The 22,570-nt window shown below is 25.7% G+C and overlaps 1 protein-coding gene across 1 annotated transcript in view; it reads left to right on the top strand.

Moving 5' to 3' along the window:
• LOC136985727 (protogenin-like) overlaps positions 1–22,329 on the top strand; it is a 156,471-nt gene extending 134,142 nt beyond the window's left edge. The window contains 9 exon segments of the mRNA XM_067283064.1: positions 395–514; positions 1,804–1,972; positions 2,055–2,185; positions 4,394–4,567; positions 4,725–4,886; positions 7,150–7,255; positions 9,663–9,864; positions 11,612–11,734; positions 15,833–22,329. Coding sequence (XP_067139165.1) covers positions 395–514; positions 1,804–1,972; positions 2,055–2,185; positions 4,394–4,567; positions 4,725–4,886; positions 7,150–7,255; positions 9,663–9,864; positions 11,612–11,734; positions 15,833–16,393 — 1,748 coding nt within the window. The 3' untranslated portion in view covers positions 16,394–22,329.
• The last annotated feature ends 241 nt before the right edge of the window (positions 22,330–22,570 follow it).

Here is a 22,570-nt window from a genome sequence, read left to right as displayed (position 1 = left end):
TCTGTTGTACTAGTTATAATTTTGTTAATTAGATTATATCAAATATTTCATTTAATATAAAAAATTTAATTTTGTTTTTAATTTTTGTTTTTCTATTTTATTTTGTTAATTTAAAATTATGAATTTTGTTTAATAGAATACAATATATTATTGTATTGTGTAATTTTAAAAATAAAAAAGTTTGTTTCTAGTCTGCTATATGAGATTCTGAGAATGGAATTTATTTATTGTGAAAATGCATAATAAATACTTAGTACTATAATCTCTAACTTTTTAATGCTTAATGAGAAAAATTAATTATATGAATTGTCATTTTCAAAAAGCTATTTTTCTGCTTTTTGAATGATTTATTCTTGTTGCATAAATTTTAATATTATGTATTTTATAAATGTAGCTCCAGAAACATGGTATGAGGTTCATTTATCAGCTTATAATGATCAAGGTGAAGGAAATGAATCAGTTAGAAATATACTCACTTTGCCAGAAGATCATCCAGATGTAGAAATTGTTGAGGGTAAGTTTTAAAAGTTTTATATTAAAATCATATTTATTAAATTAAAATAAATTTAAATTATAAAATTATAATGTAGCATATTTCTTATCACATTTTCTTTTATTATTTTAAAATTATTTATAAGAAAGAGTAATAGGAAAGAAATTAAATAATTATATATAATTTTTATATTTTCATTGCAAAGAAAAAAAAAACTATTTGCCAATATATACATATATAATATATTAGAAAAAGAGTCATTTATAAAATACACATTTCAGGTGTCACAGAAACCGATACATCCAAAAATATACTATGACCATGCCATGCCATAATCAGAGAAAAATAATACATCACAACAGACCAGATATTTACAGTCATTGACAAGTAAAATAAAATCATAAACATCATGACATAGCTTTTTCTACACTTGCAACATACAAAATATATACACTGAAAAATTAGTAAATATTCAGAACTTGCCCATAAAATTAAGCATCTATGGAGAAGAATGGATAAGTCAGCATTGCATTCTTTTCTTGCATAATGTCATACCACACACCACAAAAGTCTAGAAAAATGAGGGTTTCACAATAGCATATAAATCACACTACAGAAGGCTACTTTACTAAATATAGGCCACAGTTAGGAAATTCTTAAGTACAGATACATACTTGAACAGCACATAAAGAAAACATTTGTTTTCTGTAATTATGACTTGACTTTGGTCTAGCAAGGCTTTAAGTTCTGATATATATGCTATGTAGGAAACACTTCACCAGCACTATAATAATAATAATAATTGTTCTATAAGCGCAATATAGTGCAATAATGATCACATGGCATAATTCACTTCTTTATTTCAATTTTGTTGATACGCGTTTATACATACGACTTTCGGGCATCATTTGCCCCTCTTCAGTCAACTTAAGAATACAAATGCCATTCCTAGACGTATATTACCACAAGCAGGAACTATACAATATATATTTGGATTACCTCGATAATAATAATAATAATTTTAATAATTTCAATAGTAATAATAATTTTATAAGCAATCAGTGTATTAATCAGCATATCATTGTATTAATAGTATATTTTATCATTTAATTCATTAAATTATATAGAAATATAAATTATTACATATATAATAAAGTAATAAATATCTTTTTAAATATAAATTTTACTTGATAACATTTTGTTGTAAAACATATTAAAATTTATTAGTATATTGTAAATTAACAAAGTAATAACTCTTTATAAATATAAATTAAAAAGTATCAAAACTGATAAAAAGTTTTTTTGATTAGTTATAGAACCTCCTCATCATTTAGAAGCAAATCCTACTAGTTCTACAAGTATTCATTTAATATGGGAAATTCCAATTATAAATAAAAATATCAGTTATTATACTGTTCAGTATCATCCAGTTTATAGCACTGGAGAAATAAATGCTTCCTCTATATCCTACATCAGATGGTAAATTTTACTTTGAATGAGTAACAAATATTTATATAACTAATTTAGTTATTAATAGATTTTAATTTTTTTCTTATTTTAGTACTAATAAAGAAGTAATGATAACAGATTTATTACCATTTACTCTATATGAATTTTCTGTGAGTTCACATGATTATAAAAATCAACAAGGTCCATTTGGAATGAAAGTAGAGTGTAAAACAAAAGAAGATAGTAAGTTAATACTTAAAACTTTTCAAACTGTTTTTTATACAAGATTTTATAAGAAAATTAAACTAGTGTTTATGAAATATTTCTATTTATAAAATGAATAAAAAGTTATATCAAAAAATTAGAAGGTTAGGTGTTATTTTCACTTCTTCATCTCACATGTTTTTAATGATTGTAATTTAAAAAATATATTTAAAAACAAAAACATATTTAATTAATGTAATGAGAAAATAATGTAAAATGAGTTATTTATTGCAATCTGTTCTAACTATTAATATATAGTCATAATTTAAAATATATCTAAAAAAATTAATATTGAAATATGTTTTTAAAATTATCAGTTATTGTTTCAGAGTCATTTGTGTGTGTCTGTGTGTGTGTGTGTGTGGTGTGTCTGTGTCTGTAGTCTGGTGGTGTGTACACATAATTATATATATATAACAACAATTAACACATTGGTATTGTGGCGTTACAAGCAGCAATTTGTAAAAATTTACATTTTTACAGATCACCGCTTGTAACGCTGCAACACTGATGTGTTAATCATTCATTATTGTACATTGGCATGAAGTGTAATATTATTTTATATATAACAACTTTTTTGAATGACAAATATCAGAATTTAAAACTTTTATCTTAAATAATTTAAAATTTCTAACTATAACTTGAATTTTATAACTAACATTCATTTAAAAATAATATAAAAGTTTTATTTCATAAGAAATATAGTTAAAAATATAAATAATGAGTTTGAAATTTTTTACATTATTTGAAAATATAAAATACTATTTATATAAAGTTTTCGTATACAAATATATATATATACATGCTGTAGACTGTAATCTGTCACTTACACAGAGAGGTTCCAGATTACTGAGAGTGCATAGGCCTATAGCATGCCCAAAGGCAATGAATGATGTGATCTGTAATCCCTTGATACTGATTCTTTTTGGAGGCAGGCAAATAATATGGTGTGCTGAAATGCAATACTGTACACAGAAATGAAACCTGAGTAAACAGGATGTGTGACATGACTAAATTCACATTTTCATGAAAATGGAAGTCCACAGGTGATTACACTGGAGCATATGTCAGATAATTGAGAGGCCAGATTTAACAAGTCTACGAAAATGTTCATTTCACAGATTAAAAATAAAAACCTTTTGTCTTCTTTTGGCAATAATGTCTAGTACAGAAATAGAATATGAATTTTACAGCATGCTTGCCAAAATAACATGAAATAGATTAGCTACAGTTAAATAGGATAATTGCATAATTTTTAAAATGAAACTGAAAAGTTCTGTCCAACATTATTATTTTGGTTATGTAAAAATTAAATTTATTTATTAATAAATTTAATTTTTACATAACCAAAATAATAATAAATTAAAAGAATAACATAAGCTTGATTCCAAAATTTTTATTTAAATAAATATTTTTCTGTGTATTTACATAATAACATCTCTTATAAAAATTTAATATTTACTGCTTTCATATTACATAAGGTTTTATTTTAGTTTCTAATTTTTGCTGCTAATTTATATTTTATATGAGATGAATTTCATTTTATAAAAACATTTTTATTACATATATTATATTATGGTAAGAGAAAGATATTTGGATTTATGAGATACTTTTTTATAAATTTTTAACAAATAAGAAATATAAACTGAAAATAACATTTTATTTTTTATCCAATAGCACTGATAATTTCATCTATATTCTGTATTTTGACAATATTTGAGAAAAGTTGAATTACTAATATATTGGATATTTACATATACTGCTCTTATATTCTAGCATGCTACTTAATCTGATCTTATTATTTGATCATGAGAGAATAGACTGGTTAGAATTAAAAACATCTTCAGAATTTAAAAAATGTCTTTGATGACTTTAGAAGAAAGATTCCAAATAAGAATTAAAATTAGTAATTGAACATTGCAATTAATATATAGTATATTTTTAATTAAAATGATTATTACAATTTTGAATAAAAATATTGTCAATTTAATGCTTAATTTTGCAATTTATTTATATATAAATTATAATTATTGGAAAAATAATTTTTTTTTTCAAATAATTGCTTTCTTATAGAGACATATGAAAAATATTTATTATTATTATACTTACTATTTATTTTGTATTAAAATTTATATTTAAACAAAATAAATTATAATTTATTAATATATAAAAATAATATCTTCTCAGTTCCTACTGCACCAAGAGACTTAACATGGACACCAGTTGATGCACATTCAGTTAGATTAAATTGGCAAATTCCTGTTCGGCCAAATGGCATTATTATAAGTTATTATATATTGTATAGTGAACACACAGATGATGAAGTACATCCTGATAATTGGTCAACTAAAGAAGAACAAGGTAAATTAATTTTACAACTGCTGAACTGCTGGATTATCATAAAGAAGTTTTTTATGATAAAAATCTTATTTTAATTAAAAAATATTTAATAATATAAAATAAATTAAAAATATGTAATAAATCAAATTGATAAAAAAGTTGATATTTTTATTTATAGGATCACAGCTATCCTCATTAGTGAATGGATTAGCTAGCAATACATTATATTACTTTTGCATGAAAGCAGAAACAAGAGCTGGAACTGGTCCGTCGACTCCAATAATCAGTTTAAATATTCCAGTAAGACATAGCAATTATTCAAGATCGTCTCCTAAAGAAAGTAAGTAATCACAAATATATGAAATAATTTTTTTAGAATATAAGGAATTTATATTGATATCAAAATAGTTTTCTTTTCAAAGTTTGTATTCAAAAAGTAAAGTAATTTCCAAGAGTTCTCTTCCAGGCACTCAATGCTAAATTATACACCAGTACAAATAAATGAGACTTTTGGCATTAAACTTGAAAATATTATTTATTTAAACATAAACTTGTTTAAATAGATAATATTTTCATTAAATAAATTTCAAATAAATAGTCTTGTTTATTTGTACTAGCATAAAGTAATTATATTAACTTTTGCAATTTTTGATTGTTTTATAAATATGCAGTAGTATATTCAGAATTAATTAGTTTTAGAAGAAAAAGAAACTTTTTGAAGAAACTTTCCATCATCATTTACAGCTTTCATTATTAATTTTCATATTTATTATCTACTGTATAAAACTGAAAAACTGGGCAGTCTCTGTCACGGTATGCCAAAAACGACCACTAGGGGCATCTTTAGCTATTATTTAAATTAACAATAAATTCAGTTTTTTGCATAACAATATTAAAATAACAATAAATGCGTTTTTTTGCATTTTTGACTGCATTTTAGTAGGGTATGCCACGAGAATGCACATTAAGAAGGGATTTTTTGAAATTCCTCCAATGGAGGAGAGGGTTAAGGATTACCCTGAAGAACTTGGCTTCTACTGTATATTTTAGATGCTGGGCTACTAGTTATTTATAAAAACAAATAATTTTTATCCCTGAAACAATAAATGTAATATTTTAATAACATTATTTTCTTTTTCTTTTTAAAGGATAATACTTTCAGAAATTATGATGTTTCTCTGATTAGCATTTCTTTAAAAATATATAAAAGAAAATTCTGTTTTAAAAAATATAGTAAATATGTATAATTTCTTACTATTTTTAATAAAAGTGTTTAATTTATTTTTCATAATAAATAGTATAATTTTATTTGGAAGAACAAGTTTTCTACAACTTTTGTTTTTCGTTTTTTTCCCATGCATCATAAAAATTTCCACCAAATATGATAATTTATAATGATTTTTAATTCTCCAGCAGCAATTTTCTTTCTGGCAGGATAACAATTCTAGTCTTAATATTTTTTTTCTATATTCTTTATTCTCTTCAATTTTTTGAATATTTTATAGTTATATATTTTACTAAATAATTTTTTCATTGAATTAAATTTTTATTTTAGAAAAAAATATCATATTTTGGAATTTCTTCTAGAATATGAATTTCTAATGAAAATGTTCCGAATTTATATTTTTCTTTCTGTTATTCTAAAACAAAGCTTATTTCACTTTGTTTTTGAATTATGTTGCTTTATTTGAAATATTTTATTTATATGAGTATATTAATTTATAATGAAATATATCCTTCATGTCATATTAATATCCTTTCTTTGTAAGTTTTGGGTTTAGTTATTGTTTGAATAAAATTTTAAAATGCTTTTCTTGGAATATTTGCTCATCACTTACATTAAAATATCTGGCATTGTTGATTAATAATTGACTGAATAATTCATCGTATTTTGTACAGTTTTTCTTCTGTATTAGTTTACATTACATTTATATAATTTCAATTCAAAGAAGTAGAGAAAAAATACATAAAGATGCAATCATTTATTGTTATATGCTTTATTCATTGCTATAATATTTATCTGGAACAAAAAACAATTTTTTTGTACATAATTTGATAACATTTGCCATTGTATTTGATTAAATATTAAATGGAACAATGAAATCAGCAATATTGAACAAGCCTTTTGTAATCAATATTGAGAACACTATTGATTTTTATCAATCAATATTCAAAACTTGATAAGTTTTTATTAATCAATATTGTTTTTTAATTTTGAATTGAAAATAACTTTTGTATATATAAAGTTTTTTTTGAAATATTTATTATAAATATATAATTTATCATTTGTAAAAATTTTTGAAATTTAAGTGTTAAGGATTTTAAATATTGATATTTTCATTTGCACATTGTTATGAAATATTGCAGATTACTAGCAAAATATGAAAATAAATTATAAAATATTTTTCTTCTTTTCCCTTTGAATCCATTCAGATTATATAATTTGAACTCTTTTGTTAGCATTTCTTCTTTAAATTTTTTAAATTAAAAGGTTTTATTTACCTAATATAATTTATAAATATGTTTAATTAATTGCAATTAAAATAAAAAAAATTTATATGTATTATTTATATCTTTCAATTAATTGCAAAAAATTAATTCAGTTTATAGTGTTGAACCTCAAGATCCATTACTTGGCATTGTATTAGGAATATCTATTGGTGTTGGATGTATCATCATTTGTGCTATTATTATTGTTTGTCGTAATAGGTAAGAAATTATTTAATGTTATATTCAAATTTTAAATACCTTTAAATAAAAATAATAATAATAAATTTATGAATCTTGCAGAAAAAAATTATTCTTACATTTATAAAAAAACAAATTATCTTTATTTATGCATTGTTCAATAATTGAGAAAGAATTTCTAAGGTTGATTAGAACTAGATCAAAAGCATTAGAATAATTTTAAAAAAATTATTAAAATTTCTATAAATGTTTTGTTATTTATAGAAATATTTGAAATAGTTATCATCAAATACATGTTACATGTTTCTAAATAAAAACTATCAATAAATAAATAATCAATAAATTAATGAAAAACTATTTTTCAATCATATAATGAATGTAGTGTGATGATTGTGTTTAAGAATGAAATAATTTATTGTATATACATTCAATTAATATTTTATTTAATGATATAAAATTATTTAATATTGTTTTCTGTAAGCCCTTATAACAGAGATAAAACTCTTATTATGAATTAAGATCATATTTTATTTTATATATAATAATGCTTGAAACTAAGTAATATAATAAATATCATATATTAGAATCTTGAACATTTTGTGATAATTTTATCACAAAATTTTTAATGTTCTAGCAAAATGTTCAACTAAATAAAATTTTAATGTTTCAAAATTGTACTTAATCCGAAATATTATAATTATTTTTCTGTTTTTATCTGATTAATTAATACCTTATTGCTATTTATTATTTATTGATAATTTTAATAATAAGAAGCATAAAAACCTACGTGGAAAATGCAACAAATTTTGAAAAATTAATAAAGATGAAAAAATAGTAATTCACTTTTTAATACATTGAATGTGGATCTTACATTCAATGAACTTGGATATAATGTAACCTCAGTTTTATTGAACTGAACAGTCTAGTCCCAGCAAATTCACTATGTCTTTAATGCATTTTTCATTGGATATAGTGAACATGGTTAAAATGGAAACTCTGTTACATTGAACCAAATTATTCTCAACCTCTATTTGAGAGGCCTGAATTACAGTGTACTGCCTCCAGTGAACTTCAAAACACCTGGTAAACCATAGGCTGCTGCTTTTCCTAGAAAACATTTGTTGTTCACTAGAAAGTACAGTACTGTATTAGTTACTGACATTAACAGCCAACGACTCACATTTCTCATTAACCTAGAATTCGTCTCCCTTTTGTATTCAGTTGCATTTGCTGTTTTGACAATGATCTTGCTACAGAAAGAGTCCTTACAGTTGAAGAAATTTTGCAATCTGTGATTGCCCTGGAAGAAAAAATGGAGGAAGATGAAGAGGAGGAAGAAAAAGAAAGTGATGAGTGTGATGCAATTGTTCTTATTCCAAGTGCTGAAAAGGCCAAGAAGGTGCCAAAAATAATATGAATGTGAGGACTTGTCAAACTTCAAGATCAGATGCAGATATATTCTCAAAGAATATTTGTCAATTGGAGAAAGTCCTAAATGAAAATCTCATTAAGAATTACAAACAAAATTTGATTATAGATTTTTTTTTTAAATTGTACAAAATTAGATAGTCATAAAGGACAATAAAAGTGCTTCATAAATGCAGCTCTACTGAATATTGAATTATTGCATCTTTCAATGCATTTGAATTGTTCTTTTGATATATGGTCATAATGTACTTTGGATACAATGGACTAAAACTAGTAGTCTCTTGCCTTTTACTGTGCTAGAGTTCCACTGTACTACAAGATTTTAAAGATATATTAACTAAAATTTTCACTCTTGATGTGATGATTATGAAAACTGCTCCTCTCTTATGTATATATTTAGACCAAATATTAAAATATTAATAAACAGATATAGCAAGAATAATTAATTATTTAAAGAGAAAAATAAATTATAAATAGTATTTGTACATTTTGTGTTCTAGATAATAGTAATATACATATTAAATAATAATAATAATACAGTAGAGCATTGATTATCCGACTTAATTAGGGACTGGGATTGGTCGGATAACCGAAAAGTATGAAAAAATACATTATTAGTATAGTGTATTAGGCCTGGTTTAAATACTAGTCTCCCTTTCATGGTCGAGCCAGTGCTGCCAGCTAAAACATGCAAAAATTTAACAAAAATAATATTAAAGTAGCCAAGACATAACCAAACAGTGTAGTGCCACATCATTAGCGGACATTTGAATTTGCCGACTAGAACGTGGTTGGTTAATCAGGGGTCAGATAATCGATGCTCTACTGTAATAATGTAATAACTGATACCTTTCTGATTTTTAGGAGGATTTTTCAATAAAAATTTTGTTAAATGCATTAATATTCTTAAAAGATATCTTTTACTATTCATTTCACAAAGACACTAAATAAAATTAAATTGCTATAATATTTTGTAAAATCATTCATGTATTATTTATAGATGTTTTCCTCCACCACCACCTCCTGGAAATAGATATTCTGTATGTTGTGGAAATGGCCATGTTCCACAATTAAATGGTCATGCTTCTTGTAATGGAAATGAAAAACAAGCTATTAGTTCAAAATGGAGAGAATTAGACTGCTTTACTCCTATGTTGTCACATTTTCCAAATGGCACCACAGAACGCCATTTAGATACAAAAGTAAGATTTTTCTTTTTTTCATTTCTAAATATTTTAATATGAAACAATTTTATAATTTTAATTTCTTTAAAATTTTGAAAACATGTGTAATGTTCTCTAATTATTAGATAAACAAAACACTAAAGAAAACTTGTAAATCTAAACAATTAGAATTATATTTAATAATATTATAATACAGTCGAGTCTGCATAAGTCGACACCCGGATAACTTGACACCATCGGTTAAGTAGTCAGTTTCTGTGGTCCCGGCCAACTTACATAGGCATTAATGTTAAAAAACTCCAGTTTACTCGACACCGTTTAACTCGTCACCACTGGATAAGTTAACATACTTTTTGCTGTCCCACACTCTGCTAAGTCGTCACCCCCTCCTGAAAAAATGAATTCACTCCGCACATGTGGTGTGAACTCATTTTTTTTTCAGGAGTGGAGTCGACTTATTTATTAATATATAATTAATATTATTAATATACATATTAATAAAAATGCCTTAACATTTTATGTATTTCTATGTATAAAACAATAACAGATAAACAAAAAGAAAATATACAATCTACATCAACGTCACACCAGAATCCAATATTGCATTTTCTCAAGCTAGAGGCATTAAGAATCCTTAGATGTTACTTGCCAACAATTGATAGTTGCAAAGATGATGTTTTAAAGGCGTTCGTGATTGTTGAAAAAGAAAGACAAGACAGTTAAGTGCTTAAAACAAACAACACTAAACGATTTTTTCAGTTTTTCATCTACAGAGTAATTGTAAATGGAGAACACAATGTATTGTAAGCCTATACTACTGTATAACGCACTGCTGCATTTTATTAACTGTAGTTTTGTGGGTTTTTTTTCCAACTTCACTTAGTCGTCACATCGGATAACTTGACACATTTCCACTTCCCCTTGGGGTGTTGACTTATGCGGAGTCAACTATAATTAGTTTTTTCAGTGTAATACTAAAAAAATTTAATCATAGTAAACTTTTCCCGAATTTATTAAAAATGTCTTAATATGGCAGTAGGAACCAATATTATCTAATAATAATTAACAAATAAATATACATAAATTTTATTAGATACACATTTGGAACTTAGTTTGATTATTGATTAATATTTTATTATTAAAAAATAATTGTATTGAAAAAATACTGACTTCAATAACATAGGATAGTATTGCAACATTGACGATGCTGAATCTTTTTAAAATAAAAATATATAAATCCTTAGATAGTGGAACAATTTGACATTCTTGATTTAAGAACAAAGTCTGATATAATGCAACCTGGTAACTTAGTGAGGTCAAAACTTTGGCTCGATAACTTTAGTTAAACAAAAAAGATAATTCAAAATTACAAATTCATACATACTTTTATTTTATATAAATATTAAATTATACATATATTGTGGCAAGTAAAGCTAGTATTAATGAAAACTTTTATATAATTCAAAAATATTTAAAATTATATCAAATTAAATATCTTTTGTATGAAATTTTTAAATATTTATTATAGCCATAATCATGAAATATTAGAGATTTATAGTTACATTCTTTGTTTATTATTTTTTAGTTTTGATAAACATGTTTTTAGAATCAGTGAATCAATTTAAGAAAAAATGAATTCTTTTTTTTAATCATAGTTTTATGGATTATTTTTACTTTTGGGAAATTACTTACTATTGTTTCTTATTGTTAAACTTCATGCTTTGCAAATTCAGAATTTAATAAAAAGTTGACATATATTATTTAGGGAGGATATCCTACTACCATTTGCAATGGTGGTAGCAATGGTATTACCCATCCTCTGCTTGCATATCAGAATGGGGTTGATAGTAATGCAAAAATTTCAGAAATTATTCCAGAAAGTTCTCAGGTATTTATAATCTGCTATTTTATATATGTATTTTCTTTTAATGATAAAATTTAAAAAAATTTTTATTTTGTTAACATTATTATCCAATCATCAAGTCAAAAGCTATGATTAGTTGTACACATTTTAGATGGATTGATGGATAGTTAACTTTTATTGGTGTAAGGGCCACTTTGTCCACACTGTGTCATAACTTATTTTGGTCTCCTTATTGAGTTATATTTTTTGACTTTGAAACTTTTTATGATACATCCTTGTGAGCACTATAGGGCAACAGAATATAATTGTAACAAATTTTGAAAATTGTGTGTTCAAACAAAAATATGATAGTGATTCATTTTGCATAAATTAGTAGTACTTTGTGTGAGTTACTTAAAATGAGTTAGTAGTGGAGGCATCAGAGATTCACGGGATGCCTCCAAAGCCATTACCTTAGAAGAAATAGAAGAGTTATTTTATTGAATGAAGTTGAATGAACTACAGATATAGTATAGTCTTTGATGTTTTCTTCTTTTGAATATGGAAAAACTTTATCTGGAAATTTTCTGACTGTGTATTACTTGATAACCTCAACATTCACTTGCATCACAGAAATACAATCTTTAAAATCCAATCACTTGTTCATCATCAATTTTTCTTGCCATTGCCTATTTATATTGTAACTTTGATTTAGGTTTGCTTGGTTCAAAAGTGCAATTTTACAGGAATGACAGTCTTTCCAATACCATATTGACTTTTGCTTCAAGATTATCATCAGTAATAGGGAGGTATTCTAATGGTATTTTCATCATTTGTGAGTTATACAAGGCTCTGTTGTATTTTATTCGCTGCTTCAGCAAAATGCATTATTGTGAAAATCTTTTACTGTAACTGGTTCCAGTGTTGTTTTGATGGTTTTTCAGAGAAAAACTATCAAAATTGTAAATTGCAAATGAAAATTATAAGAAATATCTTATGCTAGTATAAGGTAAATGTATGTCTAATAAACAATTTATTAATACAACAAAATATCTTTTCTCCTACTGCTATGTAGTGCTATTTGGGACATGATGACCCCTCTAGCTCATAAAGTAACCCATTTAAAGTGTTATTGATGCAAGATGCATAACTTATATAAAAAGCTTTGCCTAAAGATAATATTTTGAAATGATGAAAGTACTTGTTAGTACTTAAAATCTTTTCAAGTAAATAACTTTAATATCAAAAGACAGTGTAGTTTATTCTTAACATTTTATAAGTTTTTGTTTGAACATAATTTTAAAAATTTTGCCATATTCATACTCTGTTCTCTGTAGAGCCCACAGATTGCAAAATGGTACAAATTTAAAGGTAAAAAACAACTCAGTAGATGGACCAAAATATATAAAGATTACCATAGGTTTGACCTGGTAGTTAGGTGATGTTACTTATTAATTTAAAAATATATTAATATTAGAAAAAAATCCTATATTAAAAATTTTTTATTTATCTTTTTCAATATTTATGATTAATATCACTTATTATAAGTCTTTAATTTAAAAAATTTCTGTGATATTAGAAATATTATTTTTCCATTTTTCAATGAATACAGTGGAGTACTATTTATGTTTCACATTTATACATCCATTTCGGTTGGTTTTAAAACATTCCTATTTCTTTCAATAGTGAAGCATTTTTCTTCGTATTCTTCATAACTTGCCGCAATTTTATTTGATATTATTTTGTTTGTGCATCTAAATTCATTGAGTTTCATTTATACATCATTTACTCTATGTTGACAATAATGGATATTGCAGTGATTTTTTAAAAAACATACATAGAATTTCTAGAACACATTTTTTATTCTATTCTCATAATCATCTCTTCACATTTCAAGAATTAAATGGCATAAAATTGATCACACAAAGTATATTGTCTTTTATAAAGGAAGATTATTTGCAATGGGTATGACGCAATCACAATGTAGGGGAAATACATATTTGCAGTACCTTGCGACAGCAAGAGAGCTAGTAAGCAATGTTCCTTTAACTAAACAAGTTTATTTCAGTAACTATTTCAATGTATAATACTTAATGATTATAATGTAGAACTTATAATTACTCTCAATAGACATTCTAAAAAACTTTGTAGAAGGAAATATGCCATGTATTACCCAGTGACACTTGAGTCTTGAATAGACAGAATTTAGTATTGTTAAATAGGTATATGAATTATATCTACTTGACCATTGATCATTGCAATTTCAAACAAAAGAAGTGTGCAATAAAAAGGTTTTACTGTTTTTTTAAATAAAAACATAAAGTAAAAGATAAGCATTAGAACATTCATTAAAAGCTATAACATTGTAATTGTCATAAAACCATTAAATCTGCATCTTGTAATGCACATTCAAAAATAATTGTATTTGATTTTTTGCCCGAGGATGGTAGCTATAAGTTATTGAAAGTTCTAGTGAATACATCTAAAATCTAAAAAATCGCAATTTGTAATGCCACAACACTGAAATGTTAATTATTTTATTTATCATGTGTTAAACTGCATTGGTTCTTGAGTGATGTGTAAACAGTGTTCCATTGTATTTTGTTTGAATTTTTGAAAATAATCATGCAAATAATTTTATTCTATAGTATCCTTTTTGTCTGTTAGCATTATTACTATTAGTTTGTTTTATAAAATTTTGTAGATGACACATATATAATTTATTTACTTTTTAACATTTATCTATTAATTCACTGCCTATCTAAATTTGCATAAGTAGAATTTTACATACATTAAAGAATATACATACTATTATATATACCGTATTAGCCCGAATATAACGTGATATTTTTCGACCATTTATTTTCCGTTAAAAAATCGACTCGCGCTAAATTCGGGGTTTAAGTAATGGAATGTAATATAAACAAGGACATTTTCCTACAGAGATTGAAACGCGACTGAACGTCAGACCTAGCTCGACCGACCACTTCAAAACAACCATGTGATCTAGTTAGTAGGCCTGCGCTTTTGTTTGCATAGCGCTACTATAGTAAGGCTATGTTTCCGCTTGTTCGAAGTTCATTAGTCACGTGATTTTTCGACCGCCTTTTAGTCACGTGGGCTCTCACAGACGCCATTTTTTATCTTAAAATTGTGAAATTTTTGGCTTTGCTGGAAAAATTATTATTACATCTTTCTTTTCTTTCTTTTCTCTACTTTTAAACAATGTAAAATATTTGTACATTGACAAAAATGCTTTATTTGTGTCGAATTTAATGTAATTTGATACGTAAAACGCAAAAAATAAACATATCAAATTTCAACTCGCTGTAATTTATCTCATGTTTCACCGATTGCCATCGGGTTTGTTTGTAAATGGGGAAGAAATATGACTCATTCAAGTTAAGTCAGTAGAAATTTCGTACTACTGCGAGAAAATTTGTCAATAGACCCGCTTTACCCCCTAACGCGAAAGTCAATAAACGCTAATTGTTTTATAACCCTATTTTCAAATGCTTCTTTCGGAGTTGTAAATCGACCAATTGTCTAAGTTTTTATTTTGTTTTACTCAGAAAAATGTTGTGTTTAAGATTTAACAGATATTTTCTTTACATTTTTACACATGAATTTTATTTTTAATTTTTTATGTGATATAGTCGTGTGTTAGGCTTAACTCGATCATTGACATGAATGTAACCTGTGTTATTAGCAATAAATACCTAAATAAATGCTTATCTGATTGAATTTTACTTTCTTTGAATTCTTTTATGAGTATTATTTTTTTTTTTCTAAATATCTTTATGAAAATTTTGGAGTCGCATTAAATTCGGGGTTGCGTTATATTCGGGCTAATACGGTAATTTCTGTTGTTGTTTTTTTCTTACTTTTATTACCTAGAATATACTGTATTTAACTTTCATATGCTTAAAAAATTGTTATTTAGTTTTTTAAGAATTAAAAATTATAAAGATATTATACTTATTTATATTGCTCAGTAATAACAAAAAAATACTTTTGTTTTCTTTTTAATAGAATAATTTTTATTTAATTATTATATAAATTCATTAATTAATGGAATTTAATTTCTTATTATATACAAACTTTTAATTAAAAATAAATAAATATTCAATATATTTTATATAGAATGAATCAGAAGAAAATGATATGTGCCTTCCAGTCTCTAAAAATCGTCTTCGTTATACAGTAAAAGATTGCTGGGATTCTGAAGATTGGAATGATATAAATGAAATACAGGCTTCTAATTCTCACCAAGTTGATGATATAAATTCCAAACTGCAAACAAATCATCAACAGAATAAATCTATAAGTAAAGACAATATAGTATTGGAAGCTGAAACATCAACACAACATGAAAATAATTCCATTAATCACAAAGAGACAGATTCCAAAACTAACTCAGAAATGAGATCCCACACTCAGAGTCTCACATCTCTCACATCATCTCATTGCCAAGCAGAAGATACAGATGAAAAAAATAATAGTAGCAACAAACCTCAAGTACATGCTCCCTCCCCTGCACCAAATATATATGACTCCTCATCTGTTTGTGCTATGAACGATTTCAGTGAAATGCAGTCTTCTACTGATCCAGAATCTGCAGATAATTGTAAGTCATCTGCTTCCACACTACAGCCAAAGTATCCTCATTCAGTCACTCCCACTGGCAGCATTCTCCTAATGTAAAAATAATCTGATATTGGCCTACAAAGAGAGACACCTCTCCCTTATTATTCAGATCAGGTCTTTTTTGATAGAAGCGGGTATTTTTTACAAGCTGTTTTATATTTATGTTAGTAAAGATGTACATGCGTTTATGTCATTAATACATTTTTACTATCTGACTCTATATATGATTTTTTCCTTATCCTATAAATAGTAATAACAAGAATTGCCAGATAGTTGTTTTCACAACGATATTAATTTTCAAGATTTACAGAAAGAAGAAAATTTGAATTTGATTGAGTAACACCATCTTACAAGGCATACTACACATATTATTATATTGAATTTTATGCTTCTGAACTGCTGTATGAAATCTGACTGTGAATTTTAAAGAAGCAGCTTTTGTTTTGATACTCAGGGAAATGAATAATTGATGTCATTATGGTCCTATATTGGTACAGATGAATAGAACATAACAGAAAAGGACAATATTCTGTTTGTGGAATTTCAGCATTACTTGGTTACATTCCACAATCCTTTATATGAAAATTAAATAATAAAATATCTGTGAATTATGATTTAAGAAACTTATATTTTAAAATACAGTACATGAAGGGGAAGGAGATGTACTTGATAATAAGGTTAGTAGTAAAGCTATCTTTTTGTTTGTAGCTTAAACTATTAATAGAAAGAAGAAAATTTCCATTTCAATTAAATCCAATTAATTGGTTTTTAACAAAGCATATTGTACATGATGTAAAAAGTTTTTCATATTATTTTATGTATTGTATTTGCACTCAGTCTTTTGTTAAAAAAATTATGCAATGCACTCTTAATTTTATATAGTTTTACATTAAAAACTTTTAAGTAAATGTAGATAACACATAGATATTTGTCATAGTTGAAACTCAGTTATTTAGTTGATTACTGGTAATTTTTAAAAGTTAGACTTTTGTAAAATATGTCATTCCAAAGTTCAAATGATAGCATTCAGAATATGTTAAAAATAGAATAAATTTTTATTCTAAAACCATATGACATGGAAATAATATAATGATTTAATGCTGAATGGATAATTAAGGATTTATTATATTTGTTTTCTCTATCTTAAACATAAAATTCCTTTATTGTGCCAAGTTTATTTCTTAAGTCAAAATATACATTTATTAAGAAAAGAATCTGGTATTCATTTGCACAAACATTTAGTTTCTAACATATTGTTCACATTTCCTCTTTTACTTATCTCTTATCATAACTCTTTTTCCTTTCTTATTTATTAGAAAACAGACTCAAAATTACAAACCAAAAAGAAAAAATTCTAAAATAAATTTTAACCCGCTCTCTTATTTGGCACTTCTTGTTATATAATGAAAACCTGCTGAATTAGAAACAGTAGGTAAATTGGCAGTTCCTAAATTGTGTGCCAGTGTTCTTAATCAGCTGCTGATGTTATTGAGGATAAACAGCAGCAGAAAAAAGATGAATTATTAGTTCCAAAGTTTGCATGATGCTCCAGTTTATATTGTTCTGGATCAGCTCAACATTGTCGAAATATTTATCTGTGCCAATTAGTATATTGTTGCTTATATTGTTGCTTTTGTTAATATAACAAACTTTGCTTTCTTTATTTTTGGTAATTTTAATTAAAAAAAATGACAAAGAATATATTAAAAAGTATTATCATCATTCAGCTTCAGTTGTTTAGTGATATTATTAGATTGTTTTTTGATTTTCTTCTACTGATTAAAATTATTGTCTGTTCTATCATAAAAAGTATTCTTTGTTCTTTTTACAGTTAGTATTTTTATTTTACAGTATTTATATCTTAAAAAACTGTTAAGTAATAATGATTCTATGTCAATATAGACAACATCATTTTTATCGATGGCAGAAAAGTTCACTGTTAATTTCTTCAATAATCTAAAGTTTATTGTTTCTTTTAAAGCCATACATGTATGTTAAAATATCAGGGATATACTTCTGTTTGTTTCTACCTCATTCTTATATGTTTCATCAATAAATTTTCTTCTCTGATTTAGCACTTTTTTTTAATCTCTGATATTACATAGCTAGGTTTGATAAATTGGGACATTTTTTATGGTAATTTCAGATATGAAAAGAAAATACCGACAATGCTTTTGTTTGATAAATTGTACATTATGGCTAGATGTATTCATTTAGAAACCATTTATAAGATATGGATAGTGGAGCACTGCACTGTATATTATGCAATGTTTAGATTAAAGAAAAAGTAAAGAAATATTAATATGTCAATTAAAAACTGTGCTATGCAGATAAATGTGGTGTATTATTGACGCATAGAGTGTACGTTAAATGTAGAAGAGTAATTAATGGATTCATTTTTTAATTTTTAATTTATATTCAAATTATCATCTTTAGTTGTTAGTCAGATATCAGAAAAAGATCATTTTAACTAGTTTGAATTTTAAAAAAATATTTTAAATATAAAAAAAGTTTTGAATTATCTTTAATATAAGATTCTTTTATTGTGCCAACACTAGCACCTTTGCAAACAGTAGATAATGTTGAATAACACTATCTTAAAAATTAGAAATAATAATAAACGTTTTGATATTCTAGCTTTTGTACAATTTTTATTTCTTCTTACTTTTTTATGGCATTTAAAAAAAAAGGTAATAAGAAATAATTTTATTAATTTTGTATTGTAAAGAATATATCATAGTAAAAATGGGTGTGAAGTGGCTAATGTCTGTATTAAAGAATGTATGTTGCCTAAAAGTAGCCTGAAGGATAGAGATTTCTTCTTTCTTTATAATTTGGATCATGATAAAATTCACCTTGTGTAAATTTAAAAAAAAAAAAAAGCTTTCTGTGACACCATTTCATCAATAAACAATGTCCAATTAAATGTTTAGTATCACTTTTAGGTAAAGGAAGTAACTAAGTTGCAGATATTTTGGATAATTCTAGTAAAATATTAGATTTATATCCTACAAAAGATACAACATAAGTACAATAGTAATAGCATATAGCATTATGATGCTATTAATGTGGATGTGGAAAGTTAACAATAAACATGCAGTAAATTGTCATTAGCAATTAAGACCAAACTGATAGAGGATATATATTCACAGAATTTTTGCTGCATAGCACAAAATTTTTCTACATTCTTTGCTTTGGTAACATTCTCAGTATGTGCTGTTCCATATCCAGAATGGTCTGCTTTTAGAATTGGGTATATTGAAAAATAAGAGCAGTGTTTGTTTTTTCTTTAAAAGTTGCTGTAAGTGTAATGGTCTCTCATATTCACCCTTTCACACCTTATTTCCTAGTGCCTTTACAGCAAGATTCCATGGAGTAGAAGAAAATTTAAGAAAAAAGAAAAAAAAAGAAAAAAATAAAGATTAAGGAGAAGATATTGGATCATAAATGTGTTTTCAGTATTAATTCAGATGTACAAAGTAATTCTGAATTGATAATAAAACAATGTTTTAAGTACAAAAATGTTAAAAAAGAAGAGTTGAAGATGAGTCTGCAAATAGTCTCTTGCTGGTCAACTTATCATAAGCACAGTGTGGGTAGGGTAGTATATGATTGGCCTATTTCTTTCACTTTTAAAAGTTGAAGGGAAGGAATGATTTGAGTAGAGCCCAGTGAGGGTTTTTTTAGGGCAGTGGGAAATTTTTTTGACCTACCTCATTATTTTTGTACTATCGGTGTAAGCCTAGAGGGTTTTATACTCAGGGAGCTGTGAATAAATAAATAAATCCCCCTCTTGGCTGTTACCATTCTTGTGTAATTAATATGTCGAACTTGGGTTGATGTGTATCGTAGACACATGGGCATTGGCGATGTATATAATATCCAATGATTCTATAGTACATATTTTGTGTTATGGTAATGTCCAACAGTTTTGTCCTCTAACCTTAGGCTACAAGTTTAATACATGCTAATTTCTTTGTATGTTTCGACTATTGCACATAATAGCTTATGTTACTAATTCTGAATGAAAAGTAATGTATGCTCAAATAATGGTAATCATTGCTGTTTGTATCCATAACTACAATATTTTATTGTGTACATTGAGACTGAGCCATATAATGTGTAACACATTGATTTCTGTAAGTGGTTGCTGTCAAGATGTAACAGTTCATCATCCAATGCCTTGTCAGACATTTTCACAATGTAAATATATGTAAAATCACATTCTTATGCAGTCTAATTTTGTATGTCATTCCACTTTATCTCACATTCTGCCTGTTTCCTCTCCCCATATTCACATAATGAAATTTCTAAACAGTACAAAGTAGTGTGCTGCTAGACTAAATTGAAGCAGCGTAGGATTGTTCATGTGAAAAGTTTAGAACTTCCAGATGTAAGTATCAGTAAAAAGTCTTCACAATAATATCTAATATATATATTTAAAAGCTTTTCCAATTTCTAAGTGGATATTATTTCCAGAAAAAATTATTTACTAGTGTTTAGTATTATAGTTTGCAAATAAACTGATATCTATGTATATAAATATATATAAATATATTCAATCTTATGTTCATATTGATTTTGGTTATTATACATTTGAAACAAAAAATTTTAAATTATTTCTTCCTGACATAGTTTTATGAATTTTTATAATTGACATAAGAATATTTTAAAAAATGGAACTGTAGTATTGATAGAATTACATTCGGATTTTAAAGTATTGTATTTAAATGCATGCAAATATGCAGTGTCTGGATGAAACTAAAGCCAAGTTGCTCGACAAAACGACATAAATTGCATTCTGGTGCTTATTATGTTTACAAATACACAAATATATATATTTTTATTCGTTTATAAAATATCTGCATTGGTTTGAAGCTCAAAATAAAATTGCATTGCATAAAACTATCATTATATAACTTTTTATGTTGCAGCAAATGTTTCTTTCTGTATGACTAAATTCTTTTATGTGATGATTTATTAGTTAAATTTTGTTTGTTATTAAATATAAATACCACTTTCTTAATTAAGTGGTTGGGTTTTTTTAATAACTACCTCAGTATCCTCCTGGTACCAAATGGAATTATGCCATTTGCCAGGGAATGTTTTCTGGTTATTATATAAAAAAATTATAATTTTCATTTTTTAAGAAAATTAGTTTTTGCATCACATGATATTTTGTATAATTTACTTTATATGCCATTTTTTAAGACCACAGAACAGAATTTTTTAAAGGAAGGTAATTTAATATTTCAAATACAGAAAAATCTTTTAAAAACAATTTAATATAATAAATATAACCAAATTTATCTGGAAAATATTTATAATCATTTAAATCATGGATAATAAATTGATGTTTTTATACAGACTGAAATTGAACAAATATTCAATTTTATGTAATTACTCTTTCTGGTTTTCTTTGGAATTTTTAAATGGCATTAAAGTGAATATTCACACATGACTTCCATTTGTATATCTTTATTCACCTGTAAAAATTCAAACATATGATTAGACAATCTGTTAAACTACTTGCTGTTGGAATGAATCCAAAATATGGCCTTATTTGAAAACAGTCTTTATATTTTGAAACAATTGTTTGGACGTAATTTTTCTCATAAGTGTCATCTGTGCATAAACTATTCATCAAGTTTGCCTTCAAATTTAAGCTGTCTTAAAAGAATCAGTATATTTTCTCCATCCAAATTACCATTTTGAAAATCATTGGATGCTACTAGCAGTCACTCAATACCATTCATTCCCCTGGCAAGTGGCAGACAAATTTTTCCAGCTTTATTGGAATCTAATGATTATTTTTTTATACAGTATATTAAATTACATAAATTGTAGTAAGTATGTATAATGATCAATTCATTCATAATTATTGTCATCTTTTCAAACTTTTTGTAACACTAGAACATGACAAAATTGTCTTTGAAATCTCTGTGGAAGTTTTTGTCCTTATATAATAAAGACTCCATCCACTAAAAAACCAATTGTCTTTGCAGTTTTTAATTATTTTAATATCTCATTTAACGTAAGAACACCGTTTGCTTTTTATAATTGTTTTAATAGTCACTGATAGACTTAATAACTTTAATGTGATTTAATTGTTTATTTTAAATATTTATAATACTAATAATAATTTTATGCCCTAACACAACATTTGAACGTTAACCATATTCAGGGCGGGCTACGGGGAAAAGTTATTAGTAGCGCTGCAAAATATTTGCAAAA

The sequence above is a fragment of the Centruroides vittatus genome, unplaced genomic scaffold, assembly GCF_030686945.1.
Source record: "Centruroides vittatus isolate TY-2023 unplaced genomic scaffold, ASM3068694v2 contig_976, whole genome shotgun sequence".
Lineage (NCBI taxonomy): Eukaryota > Metazoa > Arthropoda > Arachnida > Scorpiones > Buthidae > Centruroides > Centruroides vittatus.
The sequence above is the reverse complement of the archived record's forward strand: the minus strand, read 5'-3'. Positions and strand labels throughout refer to the sequence as shown.